Raw genomic sequence first — 19,593 nt, 5'->3', positions numbered from 1 at the left:
CCGGCCAGGTGCAGCAGGTACTCAGTCAGTCAGTCGCCCAGCCCAGGTAAGGGGAAGGGGAGGGGGTTCAGGTCTTCTGTGTATTTTTTTTTCATTTATTCATTCTTAATTTATAATATTTTTGGTCATGTTATATTTTTTTTAATACACGAAGGCATCGAAAGAATTTTAAGTACCTATTGTTTTTCTATTCAGTTCATGCTTTATCTTACTTAATCTTCATGTATTGCAGTTTTTTTTATCTTGCGTGTGATTGTGATTGTGTGTGTGTGTGTGTGTGTGTGTGTGTGTGTGTGTGTGTGTGTGTGTGTGTGTGAGAGTGTGAGAGTGTGTGTGTGTGTGTGTGTGTTTGTGTGTGTGTGTGTGTGGTGTGTGTTGCATTATAAAGAGGAAAGGATGTTTTGTGAGAGTGACGGTTATGTAGAAAACGTCAATTTTTTTCTACAGGTAAAAAAAAAATGACGGTTTGTTTATTTGTTTTTCACACTCCCTGCTCTCAATCATTTAAACAAACTCGCTGTTCATCCCGTAACTCACCACTTGAACACACACAATTTTCCCTACTAACGTTTGTTCTCGAATTACAAAAGAAAATGAAAAATGCAACAGCGAACATTAATCAGGCACTACCATTTCAACTTAATAATAAAATGATATTGCTCGAGCGAAGAGAGGTGGGGGATTAGGGGAATTAGTCTACCTCGTGAATGTATTGTGTGTAAATGTGAAGCTTTTTAATTTGCGGGTCGAGGACTAACACTTTTCAACTCGTTCTTTGAAAATAATTACCTACACAATGTCAGCACTTTGAAGCGGGTTTAGGTGTAATTACGTAACAGCGCCGGTGATATTTCTTGACGTCTGCAATAAAGGAACGCGGTGTAGTTTTTAATTCTCTCTCTCTCTCTCTCTCTCTCTCTCTCTCTCTCTCTCTCTCTCTCTCTCTCTCCTTTTTTTCTCTTTCTCCAGGCTCAGTAAGTTCGATTGTCCTCTTCCCTCCTATCCCTTCTCCTCCTTTTCTTCTAACTCCTCCTCCTCCTCCTCCTCCTCCTCCTCCTCCTTTGTCTTCGTCTTCTTCTTCTCTCTCTACTTGTTTTCTTCTACTTCTTTTTTTCTTTTTCTTTTTTCTTTTTCTTTTTCTTTTTTCTTCTTCTTCCTATTACTATTATTATTTTTATTATTATTATTATTATTATTATTATTATTATTATTATTATTATTATTATTATTATTATTATTATTATTATTATTATTATTATTGTTATTATTTTTCTTCTTATTTTTCTTCTTCCTCATCTTCGTATCTTTCTTCTTTTCATTCTCCTCCTCCTTATTCCTTTTCTCTTCTTTTTCATCCGCTTCCTCTCCTTCTTCTTCTTCTTCTTCTTCTTCTTCTTCTTCTCCTTCTCCTCCTTCTTCTTCTTCTTCTTCTTCTCCTTCTTCTCCTTCCTCTCCTCCTATGCTCTTCTCATCGTCACACCATCCTACCACTTCCCTTCTCAGCACAGCCAAAGGAAGACTTGCCGTGTGCCGCAGCTCATTCCCCGAGTCGGGTAAGCGTGTTAGGGGCCAACAGGTCGCGGCCAGCCGTTTACTTAGTTTTTTTTTTTTTTTTTTTTTTTACGTTGTTGCCTATTGCGCCGGTAGGCATCTTCCGGTGGGGCCTGATGGTCGCTTCCAGGTGGGGCCTGATGGTCGTTCTGGCGCAGGCGAGTGTTTATAGTGGCGCCATCTGTTCTTGATTCGCTTGGACGGCTTCCTCTAGAGTCCGGGTTGATGGGAGGTCTTCAGGACAGCATGTGGGTAGTTTTAAGCCACTCGGCGGTGACTGAAAAATCCGAGTGGTAGCGTGAGGATTCGAACCCGCGTCGTCCATCACGCGGCGAATGTGGGTTCAGTACGCTATCACTTCGGCCACCGCCTACCCTGGACGCCTTCTCTATTTTTCCCTACGGAGGGTCCACTAATTCGATGAACCACTTCGTTTTCTTTTCATTTAGCTCTTCGGTTACACAGCCCACGGACGACCTTGTTGCTTCGTGAAACAGTACTCTAGCAGGTTAATTATGGCGAGGAAACATAACGCTATGGAGAAGTAAAGTATTATAAAACTTTCTACAGGAGACATATAGTTTCTAATAAACATTCATACTTATGGAAACCTAAACATTTAAAGACATGGTGCAACAGGCTCCTGCAGTCACAAGGGAATTCTTTTTAATTATGGAATATAAAGAAAATTTACGTATAGAAAAAATGTAATTAACAACTCGAATTCTTGACAACTTCCACAGTTAGAGTGGCGGGTTTAAGAAGACAGAGATACAGACATACAGACAAACAGAGTGATGCTGGCGATAGCTTTACACGACTTCTGCAACATGGACGGAAAAATCCCCCACGAAAACCCGGTTAATGCTCTCTGTGGCCTTGGGAAATAGTCGTAATGGGAGCTCGATACGTTTAAGAAGACAGAGATACAGTCAAACAGATACAGAGTGATGCCGGTGATAGTTTTACCCGGCGTCTGAAACATGAATGAAAAAAATGGGAGCTCGATACGTTTAAGAAGACAGAGATACAGTCAAACAGATACAGAGTGATGCCGGTGATAGTTTTACCCGGCGTCTGAAACATGAATGAAAAAATCCCTCACGAAAACCCGGTTAATGCTCTCTGTGGCCTTAGGAAATAGTCGTAATGGAAGCTCGATACGTTTCAGAAGACAGAGATACAGTCAAACAGATACAGTGATGCCGGTGATTTACACGGCGTCTGAAACATGAATGAAAAAATCCCACACGAAAACCCGGTTAATACTCTCTGTGTCCTCCCTCCTCTCCTGCCAATATTTACCGCCCGTTATCAGGAGCTGGACATCCGGGGCTTTTAATAAATGTACACTACGCCTTCCTGCCGGAGCGTGGCCTACTTTTACGGCATGCATAAATGTTTCCTAAATATTACAGCCGCCTGACATTACCGACGGAAATGCCCGCCACTCGCTCCAATGGTTCTCTTTTTATCAAAGGTTACACAAGCATTTAAAAGGTATTGTTGTTTGATGTTTTCTTATGTTTCTATATATGAAGGAGAAACATTTTCTTCGTCCCTTTAATTGTTGTTTTATATTATTGTTATTATCACAAATCTAAGCTGTTATGTATATCTACTTGGTCTTAAAGAAAAGCAAAATACATGTGAAAATGTATACAACAATTAAATCATTCTGTTTATAATAATAATAATAATAATAATAATAATAATAATAATAATAATAATAATAATAATAATAATAATAATAATAATAATAATAATAATAATAATAATAATAATAATAATAATAATAATAATAGTGATTATCATCATTGTTATCCTTCTCAAAATGATATTTATATTAATAGTTTTGATAATAACACCAACAGCAAGAGCAAAAATAACATTTACTTTCATGACCTTCAAAAGTATTGCGGATAACGTCCAAAACTGACACAAGAGAAATGTACAAGATCTTCACAAAGCACACACACACACACACACACACACACACACACACACACACACAAACACACACTAGTTGGGGAGGCGGTGGCTGAGTGGTTAGTGTGTGGGCACCGCATTCGCCGCGTCATGGACAACGCAGGTTCGAATCCGCCGCTACCAATTGGGATTTTTCAACAAGTCACCGCCGAGTGGCCTAAAGCCCCGCTCACACTGCGCTGACTCTGGGCCACGACAACCCAGCGACTTCTGCATTTGACAAGTCTGCTCACACGCCCCAAGAATTGGGGGAGATTTTTTTGGCGTCTTGGTGTCGGCTAGCATGATTGCCGACTGTCTGGGACATTCGACAACTAGTTGCCAGCATGTCTGCTTCATAATGCCAACTAGTCTCAACGGATTTTTTTTTTTTTAAATGGCGCAATGTCTACGACATTGGTTCCCAACCTGGGGGTAAATTACCCCCTGGGGGTAATTTAGCAATTTTTCGGGGGTAATGGAGGGGTGACAAAAAATGTTAAGAATTCTGAAAATCAAGTAAGCATTGGTATTAGGATTAATGTTAACTTAGTTAGTTAGTTAACTTACTCTCTTGGATCGAAAAGCCTGCCTGGTAATCTGAAGTTAGTGTTTGAAGATGTGTTGAAAATCGTCAACTTCATCAAGTCCAGGGATGTGAATTCGCGCATATTCAAGGAGCTGTGCAAGGAAATGGGAGAGCAGTATCAAGTTCTGCTCTACCACACCCATGTTCGCTGGTTGTCATTGAGCTCCGAAAGGCTATTCAGGTATTCCTGGAACAAAAAGGATCTCCTTTTGCTACCAAGTTCACTGATAAGGAGTGGCTTGCTCGACTATGTTACTTGGCTGACATATTTGCGGAGCTGAACAGTGCTAATCTGCAACTCCAGGGCCGAAACACGACTGTCGGTGATGCCCATCAAACTGTGACTACATTTCTGGGGAAACTGAGTCTCTGGATTCTGCGCTTGGAGAAAGGAATGATCGCCCAGTTCCCCACCCTAGATCAGTTTGTTGAGGAGAGTAGTCATGATACTGGATCACTTCTACAGACCATCAACATAGAGATGAGCGACCATTTGAAGGGGCTTGAAACAAGCATGCATCACTACTTTCCAGAGAGTGACCAAGAAACAGCCAGTCTTCAGTGGATCATTCATCCCTTCTCTGTACCTGATGAGGCCATTCATGATGATGATTTCCCTGCAAAGGAGGAGTGGATCACAATGCGAGCCAATGAAGCCTTGAAAATCGAATTCCAAAACCAAAATGCAGATTCCTTTTGGATTTCACGACTAGCCGACTCGCCAACTCTGTCCAAGAGAGCCTTGAAGTTGTTGGTATCATTCTCAACAACGTATCTGTGCGAGAAGGGGTTCTCAACTGTGCTGGGGATGAAAACAAAAAAGAGGACTCGCTTGAATGTTGCAAACGATGCCAGGCTGGCACTTTCAACCACGAAGCCAAGAATTCCTCAACTAGCTTCAAATATGCAACTCCAACCATCTCACTGATGCTCTTGACATCTTTGGTAAGTCATTAGAGATGCAAAATGTACTAATACAATAAATAAAAGAAATTATCTCTAGTGTTTTAGTTTAGCCATATATATATAAATGTTGAAAACATTTTGTGAAAGGGGTAACATGCTTAATGTGGCATGCTAAATTGGGTAACAAGCTGAAAAAGGTTGGGAACCACTGGTCTACGACAACCACGAATCTGCCGACCAATTGGCCGACAGTCGCAGACGGTCTTGAAGACAGTCTTGCAGATTGTCTGTCAACTGGTTGGCCGACCAGCTGGCCGATAGTTGCCAATTAAGGAGTTGGCCGACGGGATTCGCGACTGTCTTGGCGACAGCCTTGCCAACTGTCGCCGAATTCTACCCAAAATTTTAAAAGAATATTTTAGCCGGAGACATTTTAATAGCAGTCTTCATGGGTCCAGGGGTATATAGGCTGTGATGGGCCGAGACTCCGTTGTGTCTACCTGTAGGGATGCCACCCGTTCCTTAAAATGCGGAATCGTTCTGTATTCGAGAGTGAAATGTAGCGTTCCGTTTTGAACCAATACGGAACGCCATTTGTTCCGTATTTTGTTATCTGAATGGTCAAGCAGATAAAATTCAGTATCTTAAAATTGTAGTGAGCGCATTTTTCGGTTAATCACAAAACCAGTCCGTAAAATTTTCAAGGTTCGTCCGAAAATACGTGTATAATACACGACGTAACGTCCCTCCCCCCTCCCTCTTGCCTCCACTAGCAGCGTGCAGCGGCTGTCACTCATTGCATCCTCGAGAAATTTTAGGGTTGCCAGCCGTTCCTTTAAATATGGATTCATTCCATATTGAAGAGTGAGAAGTTGCATTCCACATTTTTCTGACCTTAGGGTGGCAACCCTATATGATAGTTGTGTCATTCAACCCAAGAGAGAGACAGCAGGAGTGCATGCGTGCTGTGCGGCTCCCAAATTTGTGCCAGTGAAACGTAACCATGCCCAGAAGTTGTTGCACTGCTTGTGATTGCAAAATGAAAATATAAATTTCCTGATGGCGGCAGTGTTAGCCAATGTTTCTGAGTCGACAGTCATCACGAACGTCCTTCATTAGGCGAAGACTGTCGTCACGACAGTCCCTCATTATTCTTAAGTAGTCGGCACCGACGATTGTGCCGACAGGAAAAGATAAAAATTTGAAAAATGGCCCCGACAGTCGTCACGAATGTCTCAAGACACGTCAAGACTGTTGACGGCAGTCTTGACGACTGTCCCCGACCTCCCTCAGACCTCAACCGGAAATGACGGTTGGTGCAGACCCTTGCCGGCTCTTGTCGTGAAAGTTTAGCATGGAATACTTTTTCGCGCTAACCCTCACGACCCCACACTTCCCTCCCGACGTCCGCTCAGCATTCGGCGACTGTTTCCAGACCTCTTTCAAGACATGCCCGACCCTTTCACATCAACACCCAAGACCTCGTGTACCCTAGAGTCGTGGGTAGTCGTGGCCCAGAGTCGGCTGTCCTGAAGACCACCCATCAACCCGGACCATAGAAGAATTGCCAAAGTGAATCAAGAATGAGCTCCGGGGGGCAGCCTGAGCCAAGAAAAGATGGTGCCACTATAAACACTTGGATGAGCCACAACGGGCTGGGGTCGACCATCAGGCCCTACCAAGAGGGACTACAGGCGCCACAGGCGAAAACGTAAAAATACACACAAACACAAACCCCCGCCCCCACCCCCCACCCACACACGTCTCCCCGGGGTCAGGCAGGGGAGCGGGGCCCCAACAGGATGCTGCTTAGCTTTTATGGTTTACTTGGCTTGTTTTCGCTTTTTCTCGGCGTCTCCCCTCTTACTTGTATCCCAGAAAAAAGAGAGAGAGAGAGAGAGAGAGAGAGAGAGAGAGAGAGAGAGAGAGAGAGAGAGAGAGAGAGAGAATTATAATTACTATTAACTATTACTATTCTTTTTACAATCATTAATAATACCTTTCACTCATGATATACTTGGCAGTCCCACCCCAAGTGAATAGCGAAAAACAGAATCAACAAAATTAGTGGACACGTACAATTAATACACACCCCAATACAGTGCAATAAACACACCATGATAAAGTGCAACAAATACAAGGCAACTCAGCAGGGTAGAAAAACAAAACTATCAAACAAAAAATCAGGAAAGTCAGACAGCAAGCATAAACCCGTACGCCGCCGGGCCATGGAGGAGAGCGGGAAGGGGGATGAGCGGGTCGTGATGGAGAGCCGGGACGGGGATGATTACTGCACCGCGGCTGTGTGCAAAGTCTGCCGTGGGCGATGATTCAGCCTCCCGCCACATACACAGGCACAGGGTTGCACGGGTAATCATTTCCAAACACACACACACACACACACACACACACACACACACACACACACACACACACACACACACACACACACACATACGGATAAACTCATAATGGAACAGTTTGAGTGCTTTCCTCTGTTTTTCCAACGTCTCACTTAAGTCTTCATAAGGGGTGAATTCTAGACTGTATCAACAATTAAGTTTGCAATAGCGACAACTTCTCGTTTACCTTTTTTTTTTTTTCAATGCGGGTTAAAAGGAAACAGAAATCACCAGTACATTATGCACCTACGAGTGACTCCTGCTCCAAGATACCAATAAAGAATAATAAGCTCTTCAGAATATCATAAAAGGTTATATACCACGCGTTCAGAAACAAGAAAACAAACTTTCACCACGCATACACCTCTTTGTTTATCTTAAGGTTAAAATAACATACTACTTTCGTTAAATATGTGTTTGTATAGCAAAATAGATGAGCTCATAAAAAAAAGATAAGATGTTAAACACACGAAAGGCAAACTTTGAAGTAAAGAATGGTTTCCCGCACAATCTCGAAGGGGAGTCGGAGGAGTAGGAGAGAGAGGAGGAAGAGGAAGAGGAAGAAAAGGAGGAGGAGGAGGAGGAGAAGGAGGAAGAGGAGGAGGAGAAGGAGGAGGAGAAGAAGGATGAGGAGGAGAAAAGGAAGATGAGAAAGAGGAAGATGAGAAGGAGGAGGAGGAGAAGGCGGAGGAGGAGGAGAAGGGGGAGGACGAAAGAGGACGAGGAAGAGGACGAGGACGAGGAAGAGGACGAGGACGAGGAAGAGGACGAGGACGAGGAGGAGATCGAGAAGGAGGAGGAGAAGGAGGAGGAGGAGAAGGAGGAGGACGAAAGAGGACGAGGAAGAGGACGAGGACAAGGAGGAGATCGAGAAGGAGGAGGAAAAGGAGGAGGAGGAGAAGGCGGAGGAGGAGGAGAAGGAGGAGGAGGAGGAGAAGGAGGAGGAGGAGAAGGCGGAGGAGGAGGAGAAGGAGGAGGAGAAGGAGGAGGACGAAAGAGGACGAGGAAGAGGACGAGGACGAGGACGAGGACGAGGAGGAGATCGAGAAGGAGGGGGAGAAGGAGGAGGAGGAGAAAGCGGAGGAGGAGGAGAAGGAGGAGGAGTAGGAGGAGGAGGAGAAGGAGGAGGAGGAGGAGAAGGCGGAGGAGGAGGAGGAGGAGGACGAAAGAGGACGAGGAAGAGGACGAAGAAGAGGACGAGGAAGAGGACGAGGACGAGATCGAGAAGGAGGAGGAGAAGGAAGAGGAGGAGGAGGAGGATGAAAAGGAGGAAGAGAAGGAGGAGAAGGAGGAGGACGAAGGAGGACGAGGAAGAGGACGAGGACGAGGAGGAGATCGAGAAGGAGGAGGAGAAGGAGGAGGAGGAGGAGAAGGAGGAGAAGGAGAAGGAGAAGGAGGAAGAGGAAGGAGGAGGACGAGGACGAAGACGAGGGTGATAACGCAAACCTCGTAAAACATTTAAAAAGGCGAAACTCTGTAAACATGCATTTATCACAACTTTCCTTCCACCACCACAAAAAAAAAATTAAACGACAGTGTGCAGGCAGCGAACTATATAGCGACTGTCATCACTCGGTCATGCCCACTCCGCCAAAAAGCCACCAACCAACGACGGATGAAAAATAAAAAAAATGGAAAAAAGGAGGAGGAGGAGGAGGAGGAGGAGGAGAAGGGATACACAGGAATACATAGGAAGAACAGACACCAGAAGACCTGTCGGTTTTTGGCGAGGGTGTCTGTTTACTACCGCTACTACTAGTAAACTACGTGTGGTAGGACAGGAGGAGGAGGAGGAGGAGGAGGAGGAGGAGGAAGAGGAGGAGGAGGAGGAGGAGGAGGAGGGGGAGGAGGGGGAAGAAGAAAAGAAAAAAAATGGAAAAAAGGAGTACGAGGAGGAAGAGGAGGAGGAAGAGGAGGAGGAGGAGGAGGAGGAGGAGGAGGAGGAGGAGGAGGAGGAGGAGGAGGGGGAGGAGGAGTAGGAGGAGGAGGAGGAGGAGAAGGAGGGGGAGGTGGAGGAGGAGGAGGAGGAGATGTGGTGGGGTTGGTAATTGTGTTTTTTAGTCAGAGTTTTCTATTTCCCGGCTAACTGAAGTGGTATCGAATGGGATTTAAACCTTTCACTTTTGACCGTTTTTTTAGTTTTTCTCAGTATAGGTTCACCGAAACTTGTGGATCATTTTGCTGTCGGCAATTAACTGACAGATAACATAACATCACATCAGAAATAGAATCGCGTGTTCATCTGGTCAAATCAAGATTGCGTTTGTCATTATTGCTATTATTATTATTAGTATTGTTATAGTTATTATCATCGTTATTATCATAATCAGCATAGCTCCCATTATGATTGGCAATATAAATGTGGTTAATATTATCACTATGCAGACTAGGGGTACGAAATAACCAACGATTTCCTCTCCCTGCCAAGACGTGGAAGATAACTGTCGGTGATCGGGCTTTAAGGGTCCCGCCGCCCCGCCTGAGTGGCCCTCATTGCCGTAATCACCTTGAAGGGGAGAGACAATTATTGACTTACTCTGGCGGGGCTTCGTGCGGCAGCGAATGTATGAAGAAATTAATGTTTCTTTAACCTTTTAAATGTCAGTGGTTTCGTATTGTGTTTTATTATTTCAAACGTGACTTTTTTTTATTGCAAAACCTTGATCGTAATGGTGACGTTAATAGTTAAGCTACTGATGAAACCCCAACAGTCATTGCCAGTTTGGTATCGTGGTTACGGTGCTCGGCTCGTGATCGAAAGGACGTGAGTTCGTGTTCGGCCCTAGTAGAGCTACAGTGTCATAAGCAAATTTGGCTCGGGGGATTATATTATTTAGTCTCTTTAAATCATTTTTTTTTATTGATTTCGTCTTTTGTATTTTCTAACTCAGATTAGGATGAGCATATCACTTATCTATCATCACTTCTTATGGGGCATCGTGTAGCAGCTATATCATTTTTTCTAAGATTAGGACGAATCAACAATACAAAAAAAAAAAAAATAAATAAACATTATACCAGCAAAATCAGTCATCATTTGTCTGTCTGTATGTCTGCCTGTCTGTGTATCTGTCTGTCTGTTTGTATGCGAATCACGGCAGAAAGAAAAAAGAATCATACTTCGCCTTCAGTATTTCATTTCTGACGCGTGGAAACCAAAAATCAATTCCTTAAAGGAAGACGGACATGCACACTGCTCCTCTTTCCTCCCTAACTTTCCTCCTCCTCCTCCTCCTCCTCCTCCTCCTCCTCCTCTTCCATCTCCTCCCCCTCTTCGCACCTAGAACGCACTCAGCCAACCGTTGCATTTCAAGGACAACTCGACTTTAATCCAGGAGTAAACTTTTTCCTTAACTCTTTCACTCTTTATCGAACGTTAACCTGATAAAAAAAAGGAAAAGGTAAGAGAGAGAGAGAGAGAGAGAGAGAGAGAGAGAGAGAGAGAGAGAGAGAGAGAGAGAGAGAGAGAGAGAGAGAGAGAAAGGAAGAAGGGTGAAAGAGAAAGAGTTGTGACAAATGGACAAAGGAAAGAAAAAGGAAGCTAGTACGAGGGAGGAGACCAGAAAAGAATGTGGAAGAGAAAGAAGAAAAACTAATGACAGGATGCGAAATGACCCTCCGTTTACCAATAACACACACACACACACACACACACACACACACACACACACAGACACAGACAGAAATACGTTGATAAGAAAATGGAAAAGAAATGAGATACGAAGCAACGGTGTGAGCTAACTGAGAACTTCTAGACCGAAACAGAAAAATCAGTAACGAAAAAAAGAAGGCAGAAACGACAAGCCCTGACGTAGATGAGCGTGAAACGAGATTGAACCTTGACTTTTGGTTCGCTGACAGAGAAACAGACAGGGGAACAGGCAATTGATCGAGTTGGAAAATGTGAAAATGGAATGGCTGGTGATTCAAGGTACGAAAAAGGTATAAGCACAAATACAATTCAATGGAAATAATATGATCTGTCGGGACTCGGTGATGAAAACGATTCCTACTCCCACTCGAAGGAATAAAAAAGTGAAATTGAAAGCGAATGAATTATTGTCACAGAAAAATAACTTGTTAGAGATAGGATTAACATCTAAAAAACTAATATAATAAAATAATATATAAATGCTTGAAGTATATGTCGATGTGGAAAAAATATACTGTTGACCGATAAAAACATACAGATTACAGAGCAAATCAACGTGGTTCCTACATCAGCCCGGAAAAAAAAAAAACATGCACGTCCTCATTCTGTTTTTCCTCGTTACGAATGGCAAACAGGATTTTTTTTTTTTACATATTGCGTAAATTGTTTGCTGCCAGTGTTAATTGTTGTGATAAAATTGCATGAGAGAAATTAAACAAGCACAAGCCCTACCATCGTACCTACAGCAGAAACATTTATAGTAATATGAATAAATAGTAAAAAAGTTATGCTAAAAAATGGAAATTATAACTTTTTTCAAGCTTGATCATGTGACATTTGTTGTTTGAAGCGTCGGGGAGCGGAAGTTGAAAGCTTCAATACATCGAGAAAAGCTTAAAAAAAGAAGAAAAAAAAAAAACACGCCCCTTACCTCGATTGGTAACGCTTAATGGAGTTTTATATAATTTTTTTCTTGAGCTGGCTGATTTTCATGTTGTTGAACGATATTACCATTAAGCTGCATTTATTGTCGTTGTTTTTGTCTTTAATGTTGTTGTTTTTGTCGTTGTTGTTGTTGTTTTTGTTGTTGTTGTCGTTGTTGTTATTTTTTTTTTTTGTTGTTGTTGTTATATAATGATTTATACAAAGGGAGGCTTGTCAGGCAATGGTTACGGAGAAATAGCTGTTACTGATCTTGTATTTTGATAGTTACTCATGTTGTTGTTGTTGTTGTTGTTGTTGTTGTTGTTGTTGTTGATTATGATGATGATGATGATGATGATGATGAGGAGGAGGAGGAGGAGGAGGAGGAGGAGGAGTTGCTGTTGTCGATGTTGTTGTTTTTGCTGTTGTTGGTGGTGGTGGTTGTGGGGGTACTGGTGTTATTACTAGTGTTGTTTTGTTGTTCTTTTCATTGTTGTTGTTGATAATATGTCTGTTGTCATTATTATTATTATTATTATTATTATTATTATTATTATTATTATTATTATTATTATTATTATTATTATTGTCATTGTTATTGTTATTATTATTGTTATTATTATTATTATTATTATTATTATTATTACTATTATTATTATTATTATTATTAAAATCATCTGTGACTATTCTGCTGACCATGGTTATTACTGAAGGACGACGTGATAAAGAAAAGAAAAAACAACGGAACAACATAAAATAAAAGCTGAATATGAAGAAAAAAAACGGGGGAAAAAATTGGTCTCAGCCGCGCTTCTCTGGACAAAACTGTGAAGCGTGGACGGAATAAAAATCAGAGTCTGGAGTCCCGGGATTGGCGGTGTGATCTGGAGGCGGGGGGAAGGGGGGAGCGGGAGGAAGAGGAGGCAGAAGGTACTAGGGTAGAAGGGAGGGAGGGAAGGAGGAGGCAACTTCGAAAAGATGGTGGGAAAGGAGAAGGAGGTGAGAGGAATGATTGAAAAGAAAAGGAATGGAGGAGAAAAGTAGGGGAAGGAGGAAGAAAAAAGGAATGGTAGTGAGGAGGCCAGAAAAAAGGGGGGTTGTGTAGTGGTGTTGGTGACTGGTAGGAGATATGAAATGGGATGAGAAGGAAGGGGTGAATGAAAGGAGAAATGGCGAGAGGAAGTGCGGATGCCATAAATAAAAGCTGTGTAAAGGGGTGATGACAAAAAAGGGGTGAAGAGAAGGGGAAGGGGGAGGGGGAGTGAGAGGGAGGACTGAAAGAGAGTTATGTAGCGGTGATGGGTTATGGCGAGGAAGGGAATCGTGATGGCAAGGGGGAAGTACAAGGCATCAGTTATTTTGCAGTATATAGTGTTGGAGGTTGTAGTAGTGATGATGGTGGTGGTGGTAGTGGTGAATAGGTGGTGTTTGTAGTGGAGGGGGTGTTGGAGGAGGTGGTGGTAGAGAATGGGGGATGGTGGTAGTGGTTGTGAGGGGGGGGATGACGGTGGTGGATAGGTGGTGTTTGTGGTGGAGGGGGTGGTGGAGGAGGTGGTGGTAGAGAATGAGTGGTGGTAACGGTGGTTGTGAGGGGAAGGGGGGGACGGTGGTGGATAGGTGGTGGATGTAGACGCAAAACCAAAAGCATCATGTCGCGTGGAGCTTGGGGTTGTGGTGGTGGTGGAGGAGCTGCGTTGGGGAAGGAATTGGAGAGGTTTGTCCAGCTTCTCTAATCAGCAGCAGAGATGGATTGAGAATAATGTCTCCCACAAGCTGCTGCTGAAATAAGAAGATGGATGTGTTGCGTTGATTACGGCTGGGGACGACAGTTGTACCCTATGAGTAGACAAGACAAAGGAAACGAATGCGGAATGTTTTTTTTATTTTTTTATCTGATATGAAGCGCGTTCAACTATATTTTTTTTCAGTCCATAGTAAGGACATCTTCGGATCACAACATATCAACCTCGATAACGTAAAGAGAGGAGACAACTAACCCGTCCGCTGCGATTGGCACGGATTTGGGCTTCACTGGTAGCCTGGTCACATATAGTCCCAGGTCTTTCTCTGCCTCTGTGGGGGATAGTGGAGTGGTATTGGTGTGCTGGATATCCCCTCCCAAGGTGCAGGACTTAACACTTTTATCCACTGAATCACAGCAGCCACTTTTTGATCCATTCCTGTAGCTTGGTGATGTCTTCTGGTAGAAAATCCGCAGTCAAGGGGCTAAAGAGAGGAGACAACTAAACTGAACAGGTATTTAACAACTAAATTCTCTCAACTTCATCCGAGTTGCACAATGAATTATAAACCTCCAAATCCATCCAAAGAGCAAAGGTAATTCTAACCCTCGGTCTGACATATTAAAGATAGATTAACAACCTATTCCTGGTCGCCACATTTTAAGAGGTGCCTTATCAAATACGAAATGTTTTAACCTCTTTATTTTTTATTAGAAATGAGTTTTAGTCTTTCAACATTTAATATATACTTTTCCATTTTGATTGAGGCGATATTGGCATCCCTAAGTATCCATAATCAACGTAAATGCTAAGGTGTGTCAGACAAGATAATATAAGTTTTCTTTAGTTGGCCATCCCTCATGACACCCTACACTCATACACTTCCTCCTCTCCCTTTCCTCACCCTTCAACTGCTTAATCTTGAACGCTTTCCATCCTCAACATCCTCTTATCACAGTCCTTTCGCAGTCCACATTCGCAAAATGTTTGTTTTTCGTAACAAAATATCATCGCAGTTTGCTACCAAAAGCCGACAGCCCTTTCCAAATTACGTAACAGACTCGGTGGTAAACACAAAATAGTAACTTTTTTTTTCAAGTCAGTCTCGGGATACCTCCCTCTACATATAGCACCAAAAGACTTCCCCGAAAAGTCTACGGACACAGCCAGCCGTATTAACATTACAACGGCTCCCACGATGGAAAACGTAATTAATAAAATAATTGAGGTATGTGGTCATGGCGCCACATCTACATTGACTATATGGCACTGACTGATAACTCGAACACCCTGGTGCGTCAATACATGTCTTAACCAATGTTCATACAAATGTTTTCGCTCCTGAATCACTCCCTCAATGACCCCCCAAAATAATGTGCATCATGTGGCTTTTTTCCCAGAAAGGGAGAAAGTCCACGGCCAAACACGATTATCAAACCAAAACGCCTACCAGTCCCAGCCCCTGAAATTAGTGTGAAATAAGAGAATTCCAAAAAAAGGGGGCAGTCATGATTACAGTGCTTGATTTTATCTGGTTCTTTCCTTTCTCTTTTTTTTATTCTACATTATCATAGTTATTTAACCCGAACGAGTAATGAGTAGGCTACTCATTACTTGCATCATAATGAGCATTTCCTTTTTTCCTTCACAAACACTCCTTTTTTGCAGACCCTCTGCTATACATCGGACTTTGCCTGTATCACTAAAGTTCCGTTTTTTTTTTTTTTAACAACAAAGGAGGCAGCTCAAGGGCACAAAAAAAAAACAATAAAAAAAGCCCGCTAATCGCTGCTCCCATAAAAGAATCAGAAGAGGCGGCCAAAAGCAAGGTCAAACTCGAGAGGAGAGGTGTCCTGACACCTCTCATGATTAGCACCAGAATGAACAGAAACTAAAGAATCCATGTGAGGAATGAAGGCAGATGGCTGTGGTAAACATGTGACTGTGTGGGAGAACCATGAAGTCATGAATGTATGGCGCAACACTCCCACCGGCAGCTATGAATATAGTGCTCCCACGTTAAAAGGCTCGCCGCTCTGAAAGGGTTTCGACATGTTATTCACATTTTGTATTATAATGCAGTTTCTTTATAATCTAGCTTTACCATTGTGTGTAGGAGACTTCTCTGTATAGGGTGAATAGCTTATATCGGTACAGATTTGATATCTCTCGCAAATGGCAATGGTGTATAATAGTTGGTAAACCTTTTGAATTTTGAATTCTACTAGTCGTTGTTTCTTCAATTCTTGTTTTACTAATTTCTACACACATAAGTGAGTTCTACAATCACTTCTGACACTAATATTGCTAACCAAAGAATGCAGCACGGGAGCAAGTGAGATTGATAGACAACTTCCATGAAAACAGAAGAGGAATCTAATCAATCAAAAGAAGTCTGACAAACACTGCCAAGACGCCAGAGGAAGCCTTCGGGTGAGATGACCCTGACTGGCTTCTTCTCAGCTCAGCGATATAATAAAAAGAGAAGGATATAAGAAAGCAAAGAAATATAAATACTGATGAGTTAAAGAGACAAGCAAGCAGTTAATCTGGCCAGCTTCCTCTTATCTCGACAAAATTTAAGAGGGAGAAGAGAATATAAAAATGTAAAGAAATATAAATACGGATGAGTTCAAGAGACAAGCCATTATCTCAACGAAATTTTAAGAGGACGAGGAGGATATAAGGAGTAAAGAAGTATAATAGGAGATAAGTTCAAGAGACAAGCTATTATAGTACTCACCCTGGCCAGCTTCCGTTCCTCCCGACGAAGCCGCTCAGGGATCTCAAGCGTCTTGGCGTGAAGCGTGCTCCAGAGGGCCGAGCGTCTTAGACTCAGACTCAGACCCCGCTTGATCGGCCCGGCACTCTTCTTCCCCCCCTTGTCCCCGGGCCCATTCCTGAAGGAGAACCGATGCGGGATGTTCTTGTTGATTGTCTTTTCTCGGGTGGAGGCGGTGGCGGCAGCGGTGGAAGTGGAGGCGGCGTCTCTCGTCTTGTTCTTCTCCTTCGGGTTGGCGTCCTGGTTTCTGCTGCAAGAGTCCATGTTGGTGGTCTTGCATCGAGCCAGGTCATTGTAATGTTGCACCTGCACCGCCTCCCCCGACCCGCCGACCTCACAGCTCAGGTCGTTGAAGATCTTGGTGGTGGTCGCCGTGGTGGTGGTGGTGATGGTGTGTGCAGCGGTTCTTGGTGTTGGTGGTGTATCAGTTGTTGGTGTTATTGGAGGTGATAATGGTGGTTGGTTGTCGCTAAGGGGATGGGAAGGTTGGGCTTTAGGTGGTGGCAGTGAGCATTGTCTTTTGTTTTTGGTTGTTGATAGGTGTAGGATGCTATGATCTATACAGGTGTTACTATTGTTGGTGGGAATGGTTGTTGTGATGAGGACTGTTGTGATGGTGGTAGTTGTGGTGGTAGTGGGGGTGATATGGTAGCTGTGGTGGTTGTGTCTACGATCTTCTTACTCTCCTTCTCCTTCAGCACCGGGCGTCCGTAACTGCTACCAAGGATGCCTCATGATGCTGGGCGGGGCGGGGCGGTGAGGGGAAGGCGAGGTGGAGCGGGGCGAGTCGGGGCACAGGGGCGGGGCACGGAAGGCACACGGGGGCGGGGCGACGGATGTTACCCCGCGCAAGCGATCACTGGGGCCCTCCGTCCATCTGAAAAGGAGGGAACACACGTTGCTTCAGGTGTGAAAGGCAACCACATAAAAAAAGGATACATATAGGTACATATAAATAAGGATACATTCTGAAATTGTGTACATGTGCAATTTGTGGACCTGTAATTACATAAACTCACTCACACACACTCTCTCTCTCTCTCTCTCTCTCTCTCTCTCTCTCTCTCTCTCTCTCTCTCTCTCTCTCTCTGATTTAGGAAGATGCAGGCCCAGTAGCAGGAGATGGATATAAAAGCAATTAAACAGGGAGGCATCTCTGACAAATAAATACACCCATAAACTTCACCCAGGCAGCTCCATGATGATAAATTGTGGCTGGAGGAGGAGCCCGAAGAGGAGGAGCAGGATCAGGAGGAGGAGGAGGAGGAGGAGGAGGAGGAGGAGGAGAGGAGGAGGGGGGTGGGAGGAGGAGGGGAAGAAGGGGGGGGGGAGAGCAGGAGGGGATGGGAGGAGGAGGAACACAAAGCAACACAAAGAAAGAAAAAATAACAGCAGACCTGATGGTCCTTTCGAGACTTTGTGACAAGCTACACTAACTATCTAATCAAAGGTGGAAGATGAAGGATAGCAAAGGCGAAGGCTCCTCCCCACCCCCCCCATCCCTCCAGCCAGAGCTGGCAGGAAAGGAAAAAGAACCATGCAGTATGGAAAAACTACATGGAAATTATGTAGGAACGAGGAAAAAAATACCATTACTGCTACCATTAACCGGGCGATAAAAACGGACAAGGACACCAGTATTCGAAAGAACTTAACGTTATTACGACAATGAGTAATATCTTAGTTGCTGGTTGGATTCAAAATACTTGTCTAATCTATTCTTGAAGGCCGTAACTGTTGTACTATCAACGTCATCACAGGGTAGAGAATTCCAAACATTAACAACTAGATTGAAGAAGAAGTGTTTGGTTTCGTGCGACGAGAATCTCTTACCACTTATCTTCAAATTGTTATTTCTTCTTGTTCTGTTTGATCTATCAATTGTAATCTTCCGCATTAATATCACTGAATCCTTTAAACATTTTAAATACTTCTACTAGATCGCCTCGCATTCTTCGTTTTGATTGGCTGAATAAATTTACTTCTTTAAGCCTTTGTTCATAAGATAAATTTCTCAATCTAGGAATCATTTTGTTATTCTCCATTGAACCCGTTCCATCTTTTCTATGTCTTTTCTGTAATAGGGAGACCAAAACTGTACACAGTCTAGATGGGGTCGAACCAGCGAATTAAATAATTTTAATGTTACTTTTTCCGATTTATTATTAAAGTCTCGTTCGATGAAGCCAACCATTTTGTTTGCGGTTTTAACTATCTCTGAACAATGCTGACTGGGCTTTAAATCGCTTGATATAGTGATTCCAAGATCCTTTTCTTTACTTACTGCAGAAAGTTGTTGGCCATTCATTACGTGCTGAACGCGACTGTTATTGTTTCCGATGTGTAACACTTTATATTTGTCAACGTTAAATTTCATTTGCCATTGATTGGCCCAACGTGCAAGTCGATCTAGATCTGATTGTAATGCTTTTCGTCGAGTGTCGTAGTTACCTTACTGGCGATTTTTGTGTCATCAGCAAATATTGATATTTTGCAAGTGAGCCCATCATCGATATCATTAACATAAATAAAGAAGAGCATGGGGCCAAGCACTGATCCTTGAGGTACGCCGCTTCTGACATCGAGCCAGTTAGATGAAACACCGTTTAGAACTACTCTCTGTTTCCGCTCAGAGAGCCAGTCCACAAGCCAATTGTGAATGTTACCCGAGATACCGTGCACCAATAGTTTACTTGGCAACCGTTTTAGGAGGAGGAGGAGGAGGAGAAGGAGGAGGAGAAGGAGGAGGAGGAGGAGAAGGAGGAGGAGGAGGAGGAGGAGGAGGAGGAAGAGAAGAAGAAAAGGAGGAGGCAGAACAGTATAGAAGACGTATGAAAGAGTATATACAAGAAACAACTGAGTGTTCTATGGAAACATGCATGATGAGTTTGAGGGAGTCTTTAAATAAGTAAAAGTGGAATGAGGACACAGAAGGCAAGCGCTCGTCTAGCTACTCTAAGGCTCCATAGTACTAAATGCGGATCGGAGCGCTAGACACGGTAAAGAAGGCGTTTCCATTCACCTCACCAGCAGGAGCAGAGTCTAATCCCTCCGCTGCCACCAGTTAATATAGTGTG

At 43.3% G+C, this 19,593-nt stretch overlaps 1 protein-coding gene across 1 annotated transcript in view; it reads right to left on the bottom strand.

Moving 5' to 3' along the window:
* Window positions 1–17,390, bottom strand: part of LOC127003928 (uncharacterized) — a 52,892-nt gene extending 35,502 nt beyond the window's left edge. Inside the window, exon 1 of the mRNA XM_050871028.1 lies at window positions 16,478–17,390. Within this exon, the coding sequence (XP_050726985.1) occupies window positions 16,478–16,780 (303 nt within the window). The 5' untranslated portion in view covers window positions 16,781–17,390. The remainder of the gene's footprint in view (window positions 1–16,477) is intronic.
* Between the last annotated feature and the right edge of the window lie 2,203 nt (window positions 17,391–19,593).

This window comes from Eriocheir sinensis, chromosome 26, assembly GCF_024679095.1.
Source record: "Eriocheir sinensis breed Jianghai 21 chromosome 26, ASM2467909v1, whole genome shotgun sequence".
Classification (NCBI taxonomy): domain Eukaryota; kingdom Metazoa; phylum Arthropoda; class Malacostraca; order Decapoda; family Varunidae; genus Eriocheir; species Eriocheir sinensis.
This window is presented reverse-complemented; position numbering and strand designations above follow the sequence as displayed.